The sequence below is a fragment of the Podarcis filfolensis genome (genome assembly GCF_964270895.1).
Source record: "Podarcis filfolensis genome assembly, chromosome: 10".
NCBI lineage: Eukaryota > Metazoa > Chordata > Lepidosauria > Squamata > Lacertidae > Podarcis > Podarcis filfolensis.
This window is the reverse complement of record NC_139612.1, coordinates 70207735-70230722: the sequence shown is the minus strand read 5'-3', so window position 1 is coordinate 70230722 and position 22988 is coordinate 70207735. Positions and strand designations below refer to the sequence as shown.

Genomic DNA, 22988 nt, shown 5'->3' with positions numbered 1-22988 from the left:
ACAGAGCCTAGAGCTTGCCGATCAGAAGGTCGGCGGTTCAAATCCCCACGGCGGGGTGAGCTCCCGTTGCTCGGTCACAGCTCCTGCCAACCTAGCAGTTCGAAAGCACGTCAAAGTTTAAGTAGATAAATAGGTACCGCTCTGGTAAACGGTAAACGGCGTTTCCGTGCACTGCTTTGGTTCGCCAGAAGCGGCTTAGTCATGCTGGCCACATGACCAGCTGCACGCTGGCTCCCTCGGCCAGTAAAGCGAGATGAGCGCCGCAACCCCAGAGTCGTCCGCGACTGGACCTAACGGTCAGGGGTCCCTTTACCCTTTTTACCTTTAAGGAGAACGGTGGGGCAGGAAGTTTCCTCATAACTTCCAGCGCCCTTAGCAAACCCCCAGCTCCCAGAATCCTTTGCAGGGGGAAGCCATGATAATTTCATGTCCCTCCACAGCGCTTTGAATGTTTGGTTCGGCCTGGGAGTGCCGTGAAACGAATCAGCCATCTCGAAGCAAGCAGTGATTTGGAGTTTTGGGGGTGTGTGCGCTGGGGTGGGGGGCTTCTGACGGAGGTCCCGTACCCCCCCTAACCATCGCCTCTGCCCTTCCTTTGCCCACCCACACAGTGCCCCCCGAGGAGCGAGCCAACTTGTGGCTGGTGGAGACCGAGCTGTCCCCCCGGCGGGAGAAGAAGCTGAGCCGCAAGAAGAAGAAGCGGCGGAAGAAGAAGGAGGTCTGCCCCATGGGGCCCGTCTACGACCTGGACCCCTTTGCCCCACAGCACCTCAGCTCCGTCCCCCGCCTCCCTCAGCTCCCCAAGACCAAGTGCTTCGTCGCCAGCGCCAGGGAGGCTCAGGCCCTGAACGACGTCCTTGCGCCCAGGGCCTACCCGGCCTGGCGGCCCGCGGCCCTGCCCCAGGAGGACCCTTTTTCCAGGGGGCCGCCCCCAGAGCACCCGCCGGCCCTCGGCTGCCGGCGGAACAGCGCCGCCCTGCCTCCCGTCAGCCACCCCTTCTGCCCGGATAACGGACCCATGGAGGAGGCAGGACCCGGAAGCAGCGCCTGGTTCTTCCCGGGACGCCGGCAGCCTCTGCCTCGCGGCAGCTTCCCCCAGCCGCCACCCCGGAGCGTGGCCCCGGGGCCTGGCTTTCTGAGCGGCACCCCGCGCAGGGCTCCGCAGGCCCAGGGACGGCGAGGGGAGCTGCCAGCCCCCATGCACTCCCGGACAAACCTCATGGATGCGGAATTGCTGGACCTCGATTCGGATTTCTAGGATTTTGGAAAGGCCCTTTCCAGAGGACTTTGGGGGGACGAGGGAGAAGAGGTTTATTTGGTTGTAGAGCAGCCATGACGGGAGAAGCGGACGTTCCCAACTTCTGCCCCCACCAGAAACGGTCTCCTGGGTTTTTGCCCTGCTAGGAGAAGCTATATTTTCCCTGCTGAGATAACAAGACGGTTTTCTTTGAGCTCTTGTTTCTGACTTTGGTGCAAAAGCTTTCCTTTCTTTCCTTCCCTTCCTCCCTCCAGGCGAAATCTTGCACGTCCCAACGCGTCTGCCGTTGCCTCGCCGTTTGCTTAGGAAAACAGATGGATCTCCTGAGATGGAGATCGCTGAATGCTTCTTCCGCAGCATGGATCCTGCAGGAGCTGCGTGGATCTTGCGGGATATTTATCGAGGGCAAGGGAGGGTTTTTGAGCAGCGACGGCCGCAGTTCCTGTCGGGCAAGATGTTAGAGAGGGTCCTCAAGTCTTCTCCCTGCACTTCCAAACAGAACCTCTTCAGGGCTTGCCGATTGGCGCTGTCCAGAAGTAGATCCAGGGTCTCTTCCCCGTCGGCGGTGTGTGTGTGAACGCTCCCTCCCTCCTCTTAGTGGGCGCACTGGTTTTTGTGAGGTGGGTGCAGAGCGGGGAGGGCCGTGTGGTTTATTGCGGGGCCAGAAGGAAGGGCGGTTGGGATCCGTTCTGATCTTGTAGCTGAAGAACCTTTCCCACCTCGTTCTTTCCCGGGGGTCACATGGCAGCGGTGGGTGGAGCCAGTGGCAAAAATGGGCGCAGCACCAAATTTCGCCTTTGTACAGTAGGCTGAGCATCATCGTTAGAGTTCAGTGACATGTTCTGGCCGCCCATAAACACGCCAGGAGTGGGGCTGGCCTTGAGGCCTGGGGACAGATCTGAGGGTCGGATGTAGAGGTCTTCAGGGCCAGATTCAGACCCCAGGCCTGAGTTCCTCCACCCTGGTGTAGGATCCATGCTTTGGAGAACCAGCTCTTGCCTTGCACATTTGATGTTTGGCAAATAGGTGTCGCAAGGGAGAAGAATATTGATTGGACAAGAAGGAGCACAGCTTGCTGCATGGATGGGTTTGGGTATATTTGCACCTTGTTGACGGATTCATGCGTAAGGCAGGGCTGCAAATCTGTGCCAGAGCCCTTGGATATCGGCTATTGCAGGTTGAATCCCTGGAGAGTCTCCAGTCTGCAGGTTGCAGGCCTGGACCAACTCCTTTCAACAGGGCTGGGGGAAGCTGTAGCTTTCTGGAGGTTCCTGGACTCCAATTCCCATCATCCCCTGCAGCACAGGGATGATGGGAGTCGTAGTGCAGCAGTATCAGGGGGCACAGGAACAGGATCCCCAGCTCTCCTCTGTAGGACCACTTTGTGGGATCCTTCCAGTGGGATTCACCCTATTCTGAGAACATTCCCTGTAGAATAGATTCCAGCTGGGAATCAGAAGCCTAGGGCTGCTTGGGGGGGACTAAGCATCCCAGCATGCAGTGCGTGCCGCCTCCGTATTGCCTGTTGGGAGTTGTAGTCTTGATTTTCGTCATTTGTATCGAAGGCCCCCTTTGGTCTCGCAACAAGGATGGAGGGAAAGCAACCGTTGTATTAAGTAAACACAAACGTCCCGTTGGATGCGGAGAGTTTGGGGGAGCAACGCCGTTCTGGTAACACATTGAAATATTTCTGTTGCTCTTTTTTTAATTTCATGCCGTTCGTTAACATATTGACGTATAAAGCGCAGAGGTGAGTTTTTGTTTAATAGTGTCAGAGCTTAGACTTCGTAGCCTTTTCATAGGAAATGAATTTTAAAAGAGAAAAACGCTACCCAGCAGTCCCTAGCTGGAGAAAGAATGCCTTCTGTCTCCTAGTCCCAGGGTGCATGGCCTGAGGGTCCCCCCCCAATGCTGAAGCTAAGCAGGTGTGGGGCTGGTCAGTGTCTGGATGGGAGACTGCCTGGGAATCACCTGTGAGGGAAGAAAAGGTTGACTGGGTGGGAATACAAATTTAAAATATAAATAGCAATTGGAGCAGTCCCTGAAGGACTGCCTGCTAAGGGTTTTTGAGGGGGGAAGGTTGAGCTACAAGGGGGGGAAATTACCTCTGTTGAAGGCCACAGTCCTGTCCGTATATATCTGGAAGTACAGTCATACCTCAGGTTACAGATGCTTCAGGTTGCGTTTTTTTTGGGTTGCAGACTGCCGAAACCCGGAAGTACCGGAATGGTTTACTTCCGGGTTTCGGCAGTCGCACATGCGCAGAAGCACTAAATCGCGCTTTGCACATGCGCAGAAGCGCCAAATTGCAACCCTCGCATGCACACGCGCGGCGCTGCAGGTTGCGAATGTGCTTCCCACACAGATCATGTTCGCATCCCGAGCGTCCACTGTAATCCCCATTGATCTAAGAGAGACTCGGTACGCAACCAAGCCCTAGATCTTGTTAAAAAGATCAACCAGTGCAATCTTAGGCATGGTTACTCAGAAGTAAGCCCCATTGAGTTGAATGGGATTTATTCCTAGGAAAATGTGTATAGAATTCACAGCCTTGGTATCTTAATTCCTTATAGAATCAAAGAATTGTAGCGTTGGCAGGGGCCATCTAGTCCAAGCCCCCCGACAGTGCAGGATGCAAACCGAATGCATTTTAATTCAGTGATCTAATTCACTGGCATTGGCTCGCTCTCTTCCTCTTGCCCCCCCTCCCCCAGTTTCCTTGAAATGCAGCAAACTCTGGTTTGTGCAAACCATGGTTCTGAAAGCAAGGATTGAAATAAGATTTCAGATCCCGGTTGGAGAGGAAACAATGGCTTGCCCAAGCCACGTTTGGTCACTGTTGGTGAGCTGGTGAGCTGCAAACTGGAGTTGCAGGTTTTCCACACCTGCCTCTAATGTGGAGTGGGGAAGAAGCAAATCAGTGAATTATGGTCACTGTGGCTTATTCTTATCACTATGAGCCTTGATTTCTGGGAACGTCTTAACTGGGCCACCTTTATTCTAGTTTCACTTAGTGATCTCAATCAGGGGTCAGCAAATTTTTCAGCAGGGGGCCGGTCCGCTGTCCCTCAGACCTTGTGGGGGGCTGGACTATATTTTAGAAAAAAAATACAGTGGTACCTCAGGTTACATACACTTCAGGTTACATACGCTTCAGGTTACAGACTCCGCTAACCCAGAAATAGTACCTTGGGTTAAGAACTTTGCTTCAGGATGAGAACAGAAATTGTGCTCTGGCGGCGCGGCAGCAGCAGGAGGCCCCATTAGCTAAAGTGGTGCTTCAGGTTAAGAACAGTTTCAGGTTAAGAACGGACCTCTGGAACGAATTAAGTACTTAACCCGAGGTACCACTGTATAAATGAATTCCTGTGCCCCACAAATAACCCAGAGATGCATTTAAAATAAAAGGACACATTCTACTCATGTGAAAACACCAGGCAAGCCCCACAAATAACCCAGAGATGCATTTAAAATAAAAGGACACATTCTACTCATGTAAAAACACGCTGATTCCTGGACCGCCCACAGGCCGGATTTAGAAGGCGATTGGGCCGGATCTGGCCCCCGGGCCTTAGTTTGCCTACCCATGATCTAAATTAAGGGTACCTCTGCTTAACACGCGGATCGGAATTTGGGAGAAAATTAATTGTGCTTTGGCGATTCAGCTGCGATCGTTGCATCGCAAGCAGTTAGACTAGCTCTACAATTCTGTGACACCCTTCCTCAGAAAACCAGGCCATTTGTTAAACTGTGTGAAGCTGCCAGCTCTTTCAAACAAAGTAATTTAAAAGTTCTGGGGTACAGTATTTCGAGTGGGTGGGATTTGAAAGAGCACAAAAAGAGTTTTGTTCATCCGAGATGCACAACTGAAAAAAAGAGGAGGGTGTTTCATCTTGCTTCTGTAGCAGTTGACGGACGGAGGGGGAGGACCAAAAGGTATTCATTGTGACATGTGCAGCAAAGAATGGAGAAGAAAACTGGTCTCTGCCCCCAAGGACCTTACAGTCAAGAACGAACTGCTGTTGGGGCATCACAGCTTGCTTTATAAATGTCATTCCCACCAATATGGCTGATGTTTTGATGGGGTGGGCTGGGGTGGTGTTTGTAACCCCCAGGCCAGAAGGCTGATCAGTGCTGTATTTTTTTAAGTCCTAGTCTAGTCTACTGAACTTGGGTAGGGTTAAGACAAGACCCGTACATTGTAAGCAACCAAGTATCTGGCGGAGAAAAGGAAGAAATCGTATATTTTCAATACGCAGCTGTCAAATAAATATTTACTGTTTTATATTCCAGTTGATTTCTGTATGCTTGCACGAAAGTGGGAATGGGGTTGGGGCTGCTCCGATGGGAAGGGAGGCATCGAGCTGCCCGAGCCTCGCTGCCGCCGCTCTCGGCCCTCCTTCTCCGCCTTCCATGCCTGACCCACTGCGCACCGCTTCCCCACCACCACCACCGAAGAACCCACAACTCAGGGGCTGCCCAGGCTCATGGAGAAAGGAGATAGAAGCCTCGGACGAAGGGGAAACGTGGTGGTTGAGATCAAGGCAGCAAATCGCCATCGCTGCAGCATCAACGTCCCGAACGTGTAGTATTTATTTATTTGAGGTGTCCCCGGATTCATTGGAAAAAATCTGGTAGCCTTACGATCTCAAGAGCTTTTCTTTCCACGATGATGAATTCTAGAAAGGGACATAGCTCAGTATTAGAGATCCCAGGCTCTGTCCCCAGTGTAGACATCATTGGGCAGGATGGAGCGATGGTCTAGATTCTTAGACTTGTAAGGCTGGGAAGAGAGAAAAAGGGGAGATCTTCCTTGTGAGGTTTCTGCCGGCAGGTGGCACTGTGGAGCTGGATTTAGCTGCCTTCCTCCTTCCAGAGCAAGGAACTGGATGTGTCTTCAAAGCAGTTCCACCGTCTTAACAGGGGGCAATTAGTTGCCTTCAGACTACATGGACCGTTCGTGAGCTGCATTCATGACCACTGTGCAGATCTGGCAATTATCGGCGCAGAAATCTGAGGCAGAAGGTTTGCAGTGGCACAGACAAGCAGCTGACAGGGGCTTAAGACAGGGGCCTTGTGGGGTGGCCGACATGCTGCGGTCCGCAGATGTGGCTGGCCTGCAGCTCCAATCAGCCGCAGCCAATGTGACCGATGGCAAAAACAACAACAACAACAATTTATTATTTATACCCCACCCATCTGGCTGGGTTTCCCCAGCCACTCTGAGCGGCTTCCAACAGAATTTGTTGTTGTTTAGTCGTTTAGTCGTGTCCGACTCTTCGTGACCCCCTGGACCAGAGCACGCCAGGCCCTCCTGTCTTCCACTGCCTCCCGCAGTTTGGTCAAACTCATGCTGGTAGCTTCAAGAACACTGTCCAACCATCTCGTCCTCTGTTGTCCCCTTCTCCTTGTGCCCTCCATCTTTCCCAACATCAGGGTCTTTTCCAGGGAGTCTTCTCTTCTCATGAGGTGGCCAAAGTCTTGGAGCCTCAGCTTCAGGATCTGTCCTTCCAGCGAGCACTCAGGGCTGATTTCCTTCAGAATGGAGAGGTTTAATCTTCTTGCAGTCCATGGGACTCTCAAGAGTCTCTTCCAGCACCAGAATTCAAAAGCATCCATTCTTCAGCGATCAGCCTTTATGGTCCAGCTCTCACTTCCATACATCACTACTGGGAAAACCATAGCTTTAACTATACAGTCTATTAAACATTAAAAACTTCCCTAAGCAGGGCTGCCTTCCGATGTCTTCTAAAAGTCTAGTAATTGTTTTTCTCTTTGACATCTGGTGGGAGGGCATTCCACAGGGCGGGCGCCACCACCAAGAAGGCCCTCTGCCTGGTTCCCTGTAACCTCACTTCTCGCAGGGAGGGAACTGCCAGAAGGCCCTCGGAGCTGGACCTCAGTGTCCAGGCCGAACAATGGGGGTGGAGACGCTCCTTCAGGTATACTGGACTGAGGCCATTTAGGGCTTTAAAGATCAGCACCAACACACTGAATGTATGATGTTAGCAGCCTGGATAGCTCGGCTGGTTAGAGCGTGGTGCTGATGAACGCCAAGGTTGCAGTTGTGTTATAAGAAAAGACTGCTCCTTTTCCCTTATGGGGTACCCAGGAGCCCATATAGAGTCCTTATGTAGGTTCTCTATCGGTAGGAGAAAATAACAAGAAGCCAACCAGAGAATATTGAGAAGCAAAGCAGTTAGTAAGCCTGATCTGTATTTAACTGTTGCAACAGGGTCCTCACTCACCACACGCAGGAGGGAGGAGGAACCCAGAACAGTGGTGTGCAAGCCCTTAAATAGACTTTTGAAATTGCCCACCCTGTAGCCCAAGACCACCCCCCAAAACATCATACATACTTCACAGAAGGGGCGGTCTACAGCAGAATACTGTCTGCCAGGGTACCTGATAATGGCCACTGATTGCTTTTACCTGTGCATTCTGGCCATCCTTTTGAGATGGTAAATACTCAGTTCCTGAATCCAGGTCACAGGCTCACCCTGTTCATACACAGATACGCCCTTAAGACAGGATTTGCGAGCAAAGAGACAATGGGGAGGTTTCCCCATTTCCTTCCTCCTTGCAGAGAAAGAGTTGAGGTCAATTTGGGAGAGTCAACATGGTTTCAGGATTGCTCTCCTGTACGATTTCAGACACGTGGTTTATATACTTATGTATGTGTTTGCCTTGTAAATTTATGAACATATGAGACCTTAGAATTCCTATTCACAATCCCCCCCTCTGGGGCTATAATCTTTCCTGAAAAAATAATAATTGCCCTACAAATAATAATCTGAGTTGTTTTGCAGAGGGTTGGACGGGTTTATCCTCGGGGTCTATGATTCCAACTCTACGAATCTCTGATTCGGTGTGTGTTGTGATCTGACAACAGCTGGAGCTCAGCACATCGGCTCATGCTAAGGAACCGGTGCAAGGCGGACTAACAGGCTGTAGGTACAGAGGCAGCCGACACGAGTTCTCATGAGAATTTGTGCCCACAGGCCAAATGCAGGAAGAGTCACGCCTTGACATTGCCGTTGCGAAGGGAAGCAAAGAACATGGGAAGGACTCAGTGCTGACAACACCGCACTAGATGGACAAGTAACCCAACTAATTACAAGGCACCTTTTGCCTCCCTGAGGTGCTGTTTGTTATGTACTGAAGTTCTCACCCTGGGCCAGCAGGGGGATACCGCAGATAGTTTTCACTCGGGTCCACATATTCAAATAAGGGATTGAAAGTGACATTCACTGATTGGATAGTTACAGAAAGTTGTTACAGTTGCGTTGTAGTGGAGCCCTATATAAGCAGGTTGGCTGAGCCCTTCAGTTCTGTTCAGTTCTGGCCTGTGAATAAACAAGAGCTGTTTGAAGAATCGCTGTGTCGTCTGATATGTTCACCCACAACTTAACACTGTTGGCCCAACTTTGCAGGGGTATTGCTAAGTACAGTGGTACCTCAGGTTAAGTACTTAATTCGTTCTGGAGGTCCGTACTTAACCTGAAACTGTTCTTAACCTGAAGCACCACTTTAGCTAATGCCACCGCACATTAGCTAAAGTGCGCAGTGCCACCGCGCCGCCGGAGCCCTATTTCTGTTCTCGTCCTGAAGCAAAGTTCTTAACCTGAAGCACTATTTCTGGGTTAGCGGAGTCTGTAACCTGAAGCGTATGTAACCTGAAGCGTGTGTAACCTGAGGTACCACTGTACTGAAGGCCGAAATCCAGTAGTTGTAAGTTTCATACAGTGTGGACACACTAATTTATTTATTTGCACAAATATGTATGTACTGCCCACTCACATAAGATAGGAAGGCAGACCGCAATAGGCAAATGCAAAAAAAGTTAGAGACTGCAGAAGCAATACGGAATAATAAGGACATAAAAAGAGGCCATCTAGTAAAGCATTTTGTTCTCCGGATGCCTGCAGAACTCGCAAGCAAAACCTGAGTATGACAATCCTCCTCTTTTAAAGCTGTCCAAGTTGGTGGCCATCCCTGTATCCAGTGGGAGGTAGTTCCACAGTTTCAACACTGCACCTGTGTGAAGGACTTTCTTTTCTCTGCCCCGAGAATCTCCCAACATCCCACTTCCTTGGAGGTCCACGTTCTTGCTTCGGCAGCACGTATACTAAAATTCGACGGATGTCCATGCAAAGCTGCTCTCTCTGCTGCCTCCATGCAGTGCACCATGTTGCAGACTTCTCTATTGTCTAAGCCCGTGATGGCCAAACTTGGCCCTCCAGCTGTTTTGGGACTACAACTCCCATCATCCCTAGCTAACAGGACCAGGGATGATGGGAATTGTAGTCCCAGGACAGCTGGAGGGCCAAGTTTGGCCATCACTGGTCTAAGCGAAAAGGCCCACAGTGCTGTGATCTTTCCTCATAGCCGAGTCGCTCCATCCCCTCGACCACTCCTGTTTCCCTTGCCTGACCCTGTGATAGGAATTTTGAGGTCTTGTTGTTGTTGTTTAGTCGTTTAGTCGTGTCCGCCTCTTCGTGACCCCCTGGACCAGAGCACACCAGGCACTCCTGTCTTCCACTGCCTCCCGCAGTTTGGTCAAACTCATGCTCATAGCTTCGAGAACATTATCCAACCATCTCCTCCTTTGTCGTCCCCTTCTTCTTGTGCCCTCCATCTTTCCTAACATCAGGGTCTTTTCCAGGGAGTCTTCTCTTCTCATGAGGTGGCCAAAGTCTTGGAGCCTCAGCTTCAGGATCTGTCCTTCAGTGAGCACTCAGGGCTGATTTCCTTCAGAATGGAGAGGTTTGATCTTCTTGCAGTCCATGGGACTCTCAAGAGTCTCCTCCAGCACCAGAATTCAAAAGCATCCATTCTTCGGCGATCAGCCTTCTTTGTGGTCCAGCTCTCACTTCCATACATCACTACTGGGAAAACCATAGCTTGAACTATACAGACCTTTGTTGGCAAGGTGATGTCTCTGCTTTTTTTTTTTTTTTTAGGTCTTAGATATATGTTAAATGTTCACAAGTGTACCAACCAAGCATGTACATAGATCAGCACAGGAAGACCGACCTGAAACCATTTTTGATTCCCAAACTGACCAAATGCAAGGTCAAAGGAAAATGGAAAAGACTGAAGCTGACAGACTATGCAGAACTGGACAGACTAACTGGGAAAATCAGATATCTTCGAGACCAAAAGTTCATCGAGGACTGGGGGAAATTTGTTGAATATCTGAAAAGAATCTGTGATGTGCGAACAACACTAGTGGGGTTTCAAGAAGCACTGTAAAAGCTGAGATATATTGTTAAAAAGAAATAGAAGTGGGAGAGAAGTTTAATGGCAATACAAACAGAAGAAATGCGTAATTGAGAGATAAATATGGATGATTGTCAGAGAAGCCGAAGGAAGTCCAAACAGAACTAAAACTGTGGAAATTTCGATAAGATTGTATATTTGTGTTGAAAAATTAATAAAAATTATTTTAAAAAAACACAAAGGAAAATGGAAAAGCCTCCCCATTGTCTTTTCCTTCACAAATCCTGTCTTAAGGGCACATTTAAGATATGAATAGGGTGTGAGGCTGTGACCTGGCTCAGGAACTAAGTATTTATCATTACAAAAGACTGGCCAGGCTCCTCAGGCAATCCAATCAAGTGACCATTAAACAGGTAACCTGTCAGATGAGATAAAAACGCACTCAGATTTCTGCTGTAGACCGCCTTTTCTGTGATGTAGGTATGATGTATCTGGGGGGTGGTCTTGGGTTACACCCCTTCTGTGATGTATGTATGATGTATGGAGGGGTGGTCTTGAGCTCCAGGGCAGGGAATTTTAAATGTCTATATAAGGCCTTGCGCGCCATTGTTCTGGGTTCCTCCTCCCTCGTGCGTGTGGTGAGCGAGGACCCTCTTGCAACAGATCATTAAAGATCAAGCTTACTAGCTGCTTTGCTTCTCAATATTCTCTGGTTGGCCACTGTTATTTTCTCCTACCAATAGGGAACCTACGTAAGGACTCTATATGGGCTCTTGGGTACCCCATAAGGGGAAAAAGGGCAGATTTTTGTTCACAACAACCCTTTCCCTTGGCACATTGTGGCCGTGCAAAGGGGGGCCTCGGTTTCTCCTGGGCCACTGGGCTTGCCCACATGCCACAAGCCTCTCTCCACCTGTGCATGTTTTTCTCCACTGATGTCTGAACTTTCCTCCCCGCGCCTTCGCTTGGCAGAGCTGCCTGTGTGTGAGAAAGAGATGTGGGTGTGAAGGAACGGACGCATTGCTAGACAAATATCTGTGAAGCAGAAGCCACGGGGAGGGTTTTCCGCTAAAGATGCTGCTCCTCTGCTGCCACGGAACTGCGCCATAAGCCCTTGTGAGTCACCTGCCTGGGATGTGGGATGTTGAGTGCCTGCGGTTCTGCTTCTAGGAACGCTGGCAAAAAATTTATCCACAGATTTCCCTCGCTTTCCAGAATCTCTGGTGCAGTTGAATTATTATTGATGCTGTGGGTTGTGCTGGTGGCTCAGGTTAGCTAACACCAATAAAATCACAGTAAAAACATAATAGGGGAAAAAGAGGGGGGGGCAATTTAAAATACAATAGTACCTCAGGTTAAGTACTTAATTCATTCCGGAGGTCCGTTCTTAACCTGAAACTGTTCTTAACCTGAAGTACCACTTTAGCTAATGGGGCCTCCCGCTGCCGCCGCGCCGAGACCGTATGATTTCTGTTTTCATCCTGAAGCAAAGTTCTTAACCCGAGGTAATATATCTGGGTTAGCGGAGTCTGTAACCTGAAGCGTATGTAACCTGAAGCGTATGTAACCCGAGGTACCACTGTACAAGTTAAAATGCAATTTAAAATGCAGCCTCATTTTAAAATAGCTGATAAATAAGGCCATAAAGGGAGGAAAACATAAGGGTCAGACTGAGTCCAAATCAAAGACCAGGCGGAACAGCTCTGTCTTGCAGGCCCTGCAGAAAGATGTCAAGTCCCGCAGGGCCCTGGTCTCTTGGGACAAAGTGTTCCACCACGTTGGGGCCAGTGCTGAAAAGGCCCTGGGCCTAGTTGAGACCAATCTAACCTCCTTGAGGCTCGGGACCTCCAAAGTGTCCTCCAAAGAGGACCTCCCTTAAGGTCCTCCGCAGGGAATACCAGGAGAGGCGGTCCCGTACGTACGTGGGTCCCAGGCCGCATAGGGCTTTAAAGGTCAAAACCAGCACCTTAAACCTGACCCTGTACTCCACTGGGAGCCAGTGCATTGGATGATGACGAGGATGGGATATGAGAGAAAGAGAGAGAGACATTGATAGAGATATAGCTAGAGGTATTTGTTGTTGTTTAGTCGTCTTAGTTGTGTTTGACTCTCTGTGACCCCATGAACCAGAGCATGCCTTGGAAACTATCACTTTCTTCTCAAACTCTTCTATCACTTCTCAAACTCTTCTATCACTTTCTTCTCAAGCTCTGGGAGGAAGACCTTTCATTGCCTACAGACAGCCACCCAATCTTAACTCCTAACCCACAATAATACTACAACCAGACGTAACACGGACACTGGCACCAGAGCCTGCAATAAACCCAGATGCCAACTTTGCTGCCACATACACCCGGACAACACCATTACTGGCCCCAACAACATCACACATACCATCTCGGGACTATTTAATTGCTCATCGTCTAACATTGTATATACCATCAAATGCCAACAGTGTCCCTCAGCTCTCTATATTGGACAAACAGGCCAAACCTTACGCCAAAGAATAAATGGACATAAATCGGACATCAAGAATCACAAGACAGAGAAACCAGTAGGAGAACATTTCAATCTCCCAGGACATTCTATACAAGATCTCAAAGTAGCTGTATTACTACAAAGGAATTTCAGAAATAGACTGGAAAGAGAAGCTGCTGAATTGCAACTCATTACCAAACTTAAAACCATGGAGAGACCTGGTCTGAACAAAGACATTGGATTCTTATCTCATTATACATGACAAAGCCATTTTTCACCTTCTCACCCCTTGCTTTTTCCTGTAAGATCTATTGCAGTCGTTAAGAGTCGTCAACAGGCTCATCACAGCTATCTGCCAATCACCCATTCCCACCACCCTTCTGAGTAATACCCCTCCCCACCTTCTCACTATATAGAAGGATCTGGCAACTTCTGTTTCAGTGTATCTGAAGAAGTGTGCATGCACACGAAAGCTCATACCAAGAACTAACTTAGTTGGTCTTTAAGGTGCTACTGGAAGGAAAAAAATTTTTTTGTTTTGACTATGGCAGACCAACACGGCTACCTATCTGTAACATTTCTTCTCAAAGCTTCTCCTTTTTTATGTCCATGGAATTTTCTTGGCAGAATACTGGAATCGATTGCAAGTTCCTTCTCCAGGAGCTGGACTCGCAGGGGTCAAGAATAATGTTATACAAATGTGTATACCAAGTTTTCTCATGTCATTTGTATATCACAAAAACAGCATAATAAACGTGGATAAAAATATCTACAACATTTCCCATTATTACTGGTCAATGTATAAGTTATTGGTTCATGAATTGTTCTAAGTAATAACCTTTCTCAACCTGTGGGTCCCCAGATTGAACTACAACTCCCATCACCCCTAGCAAGCAAGGCCAGAGGTCAGGGATGATGGGAATTGTAGTCCAACCACATCTGGGGACCCAGAGGTTGAGAATTGAAGGAAAAGGGGATGGAGAGAAAGAGATGTTAAGAACTCCAACCCCCGGCGTCCCCTGCGCGCCTCCTTCCCCGCCCCGCGATTGGATCCCGTGTTTCGCCCGCGGCGCCTGCCGGGAGCGGTAGTCCTCCTCTCCGCAGCTTCCCCCCTCCCGGACGGCGGCCGCGGACTGCATGTCCCGTGAGCCCCCGCGCGGCGTGGCGGCCGAGGGTGGGCGGGGCTTCGCCTGAGGGAGCGAGGGCGCGCGTGTCCGCCCGGCCGCCAGTGTGTGAGGCGAGAGCCGGCGTCGTCGTCGTCTTCCTCCTCCTCCTCGTCCTCGTCCTCCTCGGGCCCCACTGAGGCGGCGATGATGTCGGTGCGCGTGGCGGCCCCTCCGGCCGTGGAGCTGAAGGAGCTGGGCGGCGGGCCGCTGGACAAGGCCGGAGGCGGCGGAGGGGGGTCCGGGGCCTGCGCTCAGGCCGCCTCCGCGCCGCCCAACCCGGCGCCTCAGCCGCCCGCCGAGTCCGGCCCGCCAGGCTCCGGAGGGGGAGGCGCGCCGGCCCCCGCCAAGGCGCCTCAGGCTTCGGCCATGAAGCGCAGCGAGCCCGCGCCGGCGTCCTCTCGGGCCCCGCAGCAGCAGCAGCAGCCTCGGCTGGCCGGCGACGGGGGCGACAGCAGCGGCGGCGGCGGCGCGGGCGGGCAGCTGGGCGAGGCCCTGGTCAGCCCCGACGGGACCGTCACGGAGGCGCCTCGCACCGTCAAGAAGGTACCTCGCTCTGAACCCCCCTGGCAGCGGGTTGGGCTAGATGACCCCGGGGGGACCCTTTGCAGGGAGAGGCGGCACCCCGCCCTCTCCTTCCCCCTGCAGCCCCGTGTTTGGGTGCGCGCGTGTGGATGCAATCAGAGAACTGGATAGAGCGTGGTGCTGATAAACGCCGAGGTTGCAGGTTGGGTCCCCGCAGGTGGGGTTGTCATATGTCCTCTTTTTCCCCAGGGCACGCCCTCTTTTTAATGGGTAGAGTCGCCATAGAGACCCGTAGTTCAAAGGAGAAGTTGGCAAATGTGTCCTCTCTCTATATATATCTCTGGTGACAGAGCGTTCTGCCACGTCGGGGCCAGTGCTGAAAAGGCACTGAACTGTAGAGTCGGAAGGGACCGAAAGGATCATCCAGCTGAAATTCCTGCAATGCTGGAGAATATATATATATAATGCTGGAATATATCTATCTATCTATAGATAGATATAGATATATAGATGCTATATATATAAAACATTGGTGTATATATATATATATATATATTCCAGCATTGCAGGGGTTCAGCTGGATGATCCTTAGAGTCCCTTCTGACTCTACAGTTCAGTGCCTTTTCAGCACTGGCCCCAACTTGGAACGCTCTGTCACAAGAAACTAGGGCCCTGCGGGACTTGACATCTTTCCACAGGGCCTGCAAGACAGAGCTGTTCCGCCTGGCCTTTGGTTTGGACTCTGTCTGACCCTTATGTTTCCCTCCCCTTATGGTCTTGATTTATCAGCTACTTTAAAATGAGGCTGCATTTTAAACTGTATTTTAAATTGGTTCCCCCCCTTTCCCCCCTATTATGTTTTTACTGTGATTTTATTGGTGTTAGCCGCCCTGAGTCTGGCTCTGGCCAGGGAGGGCAGGGTATAAATAAAATTTATTATTATTATTATTATTATTATTATTCTATGATTCTAAGAGCCTGGCTGCGGGATCAAGTCCCAGTGGGCCTCACCTTAAGTCCAGCACACTCCTCACCGTGGCAAGACAGATTTCCTGCATTGCAAGGGGTGGGCTAGACTAGATGCCCGTTTGCGATCCCCTACCCACCCTGCAGCTGATTCTATGACGAAAATCCCGTTCTCTTCCCTCTTTTGCGTGTGGGTGGGCACAGCCCCGTCCTGTTAGGCTCAGGTGCTCAAAAGTGCCAATTCTTCCTGTTCTTCACCCTTCCTTCAGCAGGGCTTTTGTTCTCCTGGCTTGAGAGGTGTAGGAGGGAAAGCCAGCCCCCTGGGTCCCTGCAAGCGCAATAATAAAAAAAATTAAAATTATTATTATTTATGTGCCACCCATCTGACTCGGTTGCCCCAGCTGCTCTGAGTGGCTTGCAACACATTAAGTGCAGGCTGCTCTGCCAGCCAGCCCTCTCTCCATCAGTGGCAAAACACCTACAGAAGCTCCAGGCTCAGTCCACAGTGGCATCTCCTGGTAGGGCAAGGAAATACTGTTCTGTCCTGAAACCTTCCAGAGCTGCTGCCGGTCAGTGTAGGCCGTACTGAGGTAGACAGAGCAATGTATCTGCCTCAATATAAGGCTCCTTCCTGTGTTTCTGCTTTGGAAGGGCTATGGCTCACTGGCAGAGCATCTTCTTTGCATCCAGAAGGGCCTTGGTTCTGTCCCCCATGGCATCTCCAGGTCACGCTGGGAAGGAAACCTCGGGGGACAATACTAAGCTGGATGGATCAATGTCTTTAAGCTTCCCATGTTCCTGTTTGCGAAGGTTTGTAGCTAGATGGCAGAGCTCCTGCTTTGCGTCCAGAAAGTCTAGGCAGAGGACCTTCTTGGTGTTGGTGCCCTCCCTGTGGAGCGCCCTCCCATCAGATGTCAGGGAGATAAAGAATCACACAACTTTCAAAAAACATCTGAAGCCCTGAAGGACATTTTATTATTTTTTATATTTTGCTGGAAGCCACCCAGACAGGCTGGGGAAACCCAGCTAGATGGGCAGGTTATAAACAATAAAATTATTATTATTATTATTATTATTAAAGTTCCCAGGTTCAGCTTTGAATGTCGGTGTCAACAATACAGAGTTGGTGGGCTTGATATAAGATAGCCTGTGACTGCTGGACTCCATGTTAGCTGGGGTGTGTTAATAATTAAATAATTATTTATACCCCGCCCATCTGGCTAGGTTTCCCCAGCCATTCTGGGCAGCTCCCAAAAGAATATTAAAAACATGATAAATACATCAAACTTTAAAAACCTCCCTAAACAGAGAGTCCTGAATGGAGGGCACCAGGTCAGGAAAGGCTGCACTAGTTCTTCCACTCATAGTTCCTTTAAATTAAATACATTCTTTGTAGTTTCTTCACCCCCTGGCCTCCTAACCCAGAAATTCCTGAGGAATTAGCCTAAGTGCAGGAGAAAGGCGTTCTGTGAAGAGTCCCCATTCCTCCCTTTAATAATTGGAGCAATGTAAAGAATGGGGGCCCCTGATCCACCTTTTCACCCTCCCAACTCATGAAGCTCTTAACCACAATTGACAGAACGGTTCTAGAGAATATAATCACCATTCCCTTTTCTTGGGAACTGAGTGATGTTAGAAAGACTCTCTCTCTCTCTCTGTGTATTACAGCTATACAAATGCACACGTATGTTGGTACCTTTTCCTTAGGTACCAGCTAAGGTCCTGCTTCTCTAGGAGGAGTAAGACTGTTGCTGTCCTCAAAAGTCCATTAGAAAGGGTTATTTCTCCTCCCTTCCCATTTACATTCTTTGGATTTTTTGATCCAATCTTGCTTCTCTCAACAGGAACCTCCTTGCCAGATACTCTCAGAGCATTTGAGGGCTACTTTATTTACCCTCCTTTTTCAGGACCTGCCTGTTTCTGAAATATCTGGTGGTTCTTGTACAGAGATGGTTTCCTTGTCTATTTGCTGATAGGGAGTAACAGACTTTATTTGAGTATGGTCCTGCCTCTTTTTTTCCTAGTGGGAGATTCCAAGGCAGGTGGTGTTAGATCTCTATTTGCTGGGATCATTAACAATTTTTCTCTCCTTACATTTCCTTAGATGTGTTTTAGTCTACAATTTCAGTTACTCTCTACAGCAGACAAAAATAATAATAATAATATAGGAAGCGGTATGAGTTCATCAGAGAAAATTCCCAGCAGCAGCAATATAATACCTTTATTCGAACCAACAGAAAGTAATGTAAAAAAACAACAAAGCTAGCTAGCTTTTGAGTTTCACAGAATTCTTCCAGTTCACCATTTACTGACTTTTAGTCCAAATAAAAGGTATTATGCAACTGCTGCTGTTGGGATTTCAATTATGCATGCTTCAGGTCAAAAGGTGCAAGAAGTACAGATCCTTGAGATGGGGAAAAATGAATTGAATCCTTGCCATTACTGTAGCAGCGAAGTGAATATCCAAGGAGGATATTGTACCTGTACTTCTCTCCAGTTCCTAGTTCTTTAATGTGGTGAAACTGTGCCCTTTCATCCTGAACTTCCTGCAACGAGACATAACAGATTCTGTTAATTTAGTGATCAGTGTGCAGGTAGAGATTTGTGCCTTTGTAGTAGGAGGTGAGATGCACTGAACCAGGAGTGAATTCAGTACATTCTTTCTTATCCACAGTTTCATTGTGGGGCTTGTTCTAGTGATTGGAAGTGGGTGCACAGTTCTCAAATCCAGGCCCTACTCTCCAAGGCACTATGAAGGTGACAGTAGCATAAATGCACTTTTACCAGCTTCATCTTGAACAATCAAAAGGCTTGTGTAACTGCCAGTCTAACACATCATTTGCAGGTAAAGCTATCTTAAGCACCAAAATGCTGTTTATTAGAAAGCAAGTCTGTTAAGATCTAAGCCAGTTTTTCGGACCCCTTCCTAAAGATAGGAAGAATCCAGCTGGCCTTTGGAAGGAAAAATTGAGACACGCTGTTTCTACAGAAGGTAATGTGAACATGAAGAACTGCTTTGCTGAGATTCCTAGAGGGATTGGGCTGGCCACTGTATGTGAGGGAGGATGCTGGTCTGTAGATGGGCATATGGATCTTAGCATATGAAATCCGTGTTCCTGCTAAACAGTTCTTAGTATTAAATGCTTCAGGTTTGGTAACTCATACTTTCTGCTGTTCATTGGCAAATGTGTTTTGCTATCTATTTTTAAAGGAATACTAATGACACAGTATATAAAATGGTAAAAGAATTTTTTTCCCCTAGAGCTTAAAGCACCGGAGATATATTTTGATTAGCTAAATGAAAATCATTCTGTTAAAAACCTGGTAATTCCATTCAAAGAGTGTTGGATAACATTTCCTCTTGCTTGAAATGTTGCTCCCTTTAATTGCAATGTTCTGAGGTAAGTGATGATCCTTCTGCAGCCAAAACGACACCACCCACCCACAAGCTGGAGGTGTTGGCAACCTTTGGGAGCTCCATGCTTTGCAGAAGTACATACAATTTTGAGAAGAAATCCTAAGTGTGTTTGTGTGTGTGTGTGTGTGTACACATATATGTAAGGTAAAAGGTAAAGGTCCCCTAGATGGTTAAGTCCAGTCAAAGGTGACTGTGGGGTGTGACACTCATCTTTCTTCAGGCCGAGGGAGCCGGCATTTGTCAATAGACAGTTTTCTGGGCCAGCATGACTAAACGGCTTCTGGCACACAGAAACTGCGTTTACCTTCCTGCTGCAGCGGTACCTATTTATCTCCTTGCACTGGTGTGCTTTCAAACTCCTAAGTTGGCAGAAGCTAGGTTCGCATATCTATATCTATATCACCTGTATCTATATCTGGGAGCACAGGGAGGATTGAATATTTCCACGGAATACTGACAATGTGTGTGGAAGAATAGAGTGGAGTTATCTAGTGGAAGATATGCCTGGCTGGAACCCTGAGCAGGAGCAGTCCATAGTGCAACATTTTGTTGTATATCTCACTTACTAGCAATCTAGACATACCTAATCTAAATATAGTCTAAATATAGATGAATAAAATATATTTCTTGAATATATAACAAGCAAATCTGATATCTGGGTTAGTACTGGTTTTGAGTCAAGCTGTTCAGTGGCGAAAGTACCTTTGTATCTCATCGCCTGCCTCAGATGTGGATAGTCAGCTACAGTTAACCTGTTGATGCACCTCCCAGTGATGATGTGTCTGCAAATGAGCAAATTCTGGTAGCCCAGGTACCTACAGATTAGATCAGAGCTTTCCAAACTTTTCAAGTTGGTGGCACACTTTTTGGACATGCATCATTTTGCGACATGGTAATTCAATTTTCGATCATTTCATGACGCAGTAGTTCAGTTTTACTAGCAAACTGGAGGTTAAACGAACCCTTTCCAGCCCCAGGAGAAGTGTGGGGAGCATACGTGTGACACACCTACACACTGCAGCTGACACATTAACGTGTCATGACACACAGTTTGAAAAGCTTTGGATTAGATGTTGCTCACTTGCCACTAACTACCCCCACTCTAGCCTGCTGCTTCCATTACCACTTGCCTCCTTCCGTCCCAGGCTGTGTTCCCTATGCCTTCACCGTCATAAAGTAATAGACTAGCAGGAGAAAAATAATGAGGGTAATGAGCTAACACACGTGACTTTCACCCTGTATCGAAAATTTGATGAGTGACGGAAGTTGCAAGCAGGCAAAGCAAGCTGGAGGCCTTGCTTTCGCAAAATGACATTAGCAGGGGAACAGTAAAAGTGGTGAAATTTTGTGATGTGTTGGTTGCAATGTAGGAAGTGGAACAAAGTTTATTGTGGACAAAGATGGAAGGATCATATAGCAGGAAGGATGAAAGGTCCATTTGATGTGAAAAGGTAACAGAGGGAAGATCATAAGCCTGGAGGCTTCCTTTTGTCTGGAAGACACCCAATGAAATGAAAGGGTGTCATTGGTTGTGCCAAAAGATATGAGGAAGAATGAATCATTGCTGATGCTGCACGGAGTTGCTAAGTCATGGGTGACTAAATGGTGGCTCACAGATGTTGTGGGGCTCCAACTCCCATCAGCCCCAACCAGCAAGGCCAGTGATTCGTTTATTTATAAGATTCCGTACCTACCCTTCCCTATAATGTCCCAGGGTGGGTTGCATCAATATAATAAACAATTATTAAAAAGATGAAACCATTGAAAAATAAGCCATTCCAAATGGAGCAGAACAGTATAAATTCAATGGAAGAGATGTGTTTAATGAAACGGTGGGTCCCACAGAACAAAATACCTTCATTATGAGAACTAAAGTCGGTCAACATCTGGGGAACCACATGTTAGCCATCCCTTCTATAAGTGGTAGAGAGAGAGGTATGAATTTGGGGAGAGCTAAAGAGGCAGGCAAAGGACAGACATCACCTCACCAACAAAGGTCCGTATAGTTAAAGCCATGGTTTTCCCAGTAGTGATGTATGGAAGTGAGAGCTGGACCATAAAGAAGGCTGATTGCCGAAGAATTGATGCTTTTGAATTCTGGTGCTGGAGGAGACTCTTGAGAGTCCCATGGACTGCAAGAAGATCAAACCTCTCCATTCTGAAGGAAATCAGCCCTGAGTGCTCACTGGAAGGACAGATCCTGAAGCTGAGGCTCCAAGACTTTGGCCACCTCCTGAGAAGAGAAGACTCCCTGGAAAAGACCCTGATGCTGGGAACGATGGAGGGCTCAAGGAGAAGGGGACGACAGAGGACGAGATGGTTGGATAGTGTTCTCGAAGCCACCAGCATGAGTTTGACCAAACTGCGGGAGGCAGTGGAAGACAGGAGTGCCTGGTGTGCTCTGGTCCAGGGGGTCACGAAGAGGCGGACACGACTAAACGACTAAACAACAACAAAGAGGCAGGTGGGCATGCTGACAATAGAGGGTGGCAGTGGACTGTCCTAGCTAGATAGTCCTTGATGAATTGGATCTGAAAGTTCTTAGTGGAACAACTGATGCTTGAACATTTAGAAGACAGAACTGTTTATGATGTCTTCACTTCTCCAAATGTTCAATGAAACCTGAAATGAGCATTGCCTTTCCCCCACTGTTAAGATGAGACATTCCTGGATTGAGTGGGACTTCCCAGTACTAAAGCAAGCTTAAAAATGTCCTCATAGTTGCCCATATGTATGTTCTTTTTGGCTCTTTTTGGCTTCATTTTGTAATGGTTTCCTGCCTGGTAGCCCAGAGACAACTTTTACTTGCCACAGGTGGCAGAGCAATTGCCTCTTCACAAGCCTGTACAGTAGCCATGCCAATCTTGTATACCAAGTGTCCAGGAAGACAACTTACAGTGGTATCTTGGGTTACAAACACCTCAGGTTACAAACACTTTGGGTTACAGACTCCGCTAACCCGGAAGTAGTGCCTCGGGTTAAGAACTTTACCTCAGGATGAGAACAGAAATCGTGCGCTGGCAGCAGCGGGAGGCTCCATCAGCTAAAGTGGTACCTCAGGTTAAGAACGGTTTCAGGTTAAGAACGGACCTCTGGAATGAATTAAGTTCGTAACCAGAAGTACCACTGTATTTTGAAAGATTATGAGAAAGATAATGTCATTATATAGCTTTGGTTCCAAGCAAGCTTGGGCATTCCATCTGTAAAATGGATAGTTAAGAGAGATGGGGGAGTCATTAGATATTAATCCACCCCAAAATACTGTGCAGTCAAATGATGGATGACTCTGCTTTTGGCAAAGTCGTGCTGCCAGTTCCTGTTCTGCATTTCATTTTACTGTCCTTTTGAGATAAAGTTTGTGAATCTATTATTAATAGCTTTGTTCCTAAGTTTAGGAACCACCTTCTGCCTCTTTCCATTAAGATTATACCAGGAGCTTATAAGAAGAGCTTGCTGGATCAGGCCAGTGGCCAGCATCTTGCTCACAGCGGCCAACCACATGCCAGCAACCAGGATTGGAGCACAAGAGCAATTTCCCTTCCTGTGGTTTCCAGAAACTGGTATTGAGACGCATTACTGTTTTCACCTGTGGAGGCAAAGTACAGCCTTCTCCTTCATGAATTTGTCTAATCCAGGGGTTGGCAAGGTTTACCTCACTTGAGCCGGTTCACTCCAGTGGAGATCCCTCTGAGGCCGGATTGCGTGTGTGTGTTTGTGTGTGTGAGAGAGAGAGAGAGAGAGAGAGAGAGAGAGAGAGAGAGAAGAGTGCGTGCCTGCGATTTCCGCAGTCTGTGTCCGCACAGATGCAATTTTCAGCGTCTGCATAGATGCAATTTTCGGCGCCACAGAAGCAAGTCCCCGTGTCACGCTGCGCCATTTTAGAGCAGCGTGCAGGGACTCACCGAGCGGGCGGCTCAGTTCGCGGGTGGCTCATGGGCCGGTTAAACGACCCCCGTGG

At 48.5% G+C, this 22988-nt stretch overlaps 2 protein-coding genes and 1 long non-coding RNA gene across 4 annotated transcripts in view; 2 read left to right on the top strand and 1 right to left on the bottom strand.

Moving 5' to 3' along the window:
• The window catches only part of SMO (smoothened, frizzled class receptor), a 30673-nt gene extending 25123 nt beyond the window's left edge, over positions 1 to 5550 (top strand). The window contains exons 12-14 of one of the 2 annotated variants that reach the window (XM_083572693.1): positions 612 to 3542; positions 3600 to 4371; positions 4696 to 5550. In XM_083572693.1, coding sequence (XP_083428819.1) covers positions 612 to 1258 — 647 coding nt within the window. In that variant the 3' untranslated portion in view covers positions 1259 to 3542; positions 3600 to 4371; positions 4696 to 5550. Of the gene's footprint in view, positions 1 to 611; positions 4372 to 4695 lie in introns of both variants that reach the window. The other variant, XM_083572692.1, reaches the window with a different exon arrangement.
• LOC310743171 overlaps positions 1 to 22988 on the bottom strand; it is a 194536-nt gene that overhangs the window by 63789 nt on the left and 107759 nt on the right. The gene's annotated exons all lie outside the window — the stretch shown is intronic.
• The window catches only part of AHCYL2 (adenosylhomocysteinase like 2), a 103294-nt gene continuing 94442 nt past the window's right edge, over positions 14137 to 22988 (top strand). The window contains exon 1 of the mRNA XM_083572817.1: positions 14137 to 14667. Coding sequence (XP_083428943.1) covers positions 14269 to 14667 — 399 coding nt within the window. The 5' untranslated portion in view covers positions 14137 to 14268. The remainder of the gene's footprint in view (positions 14668 to 22988) is intronic.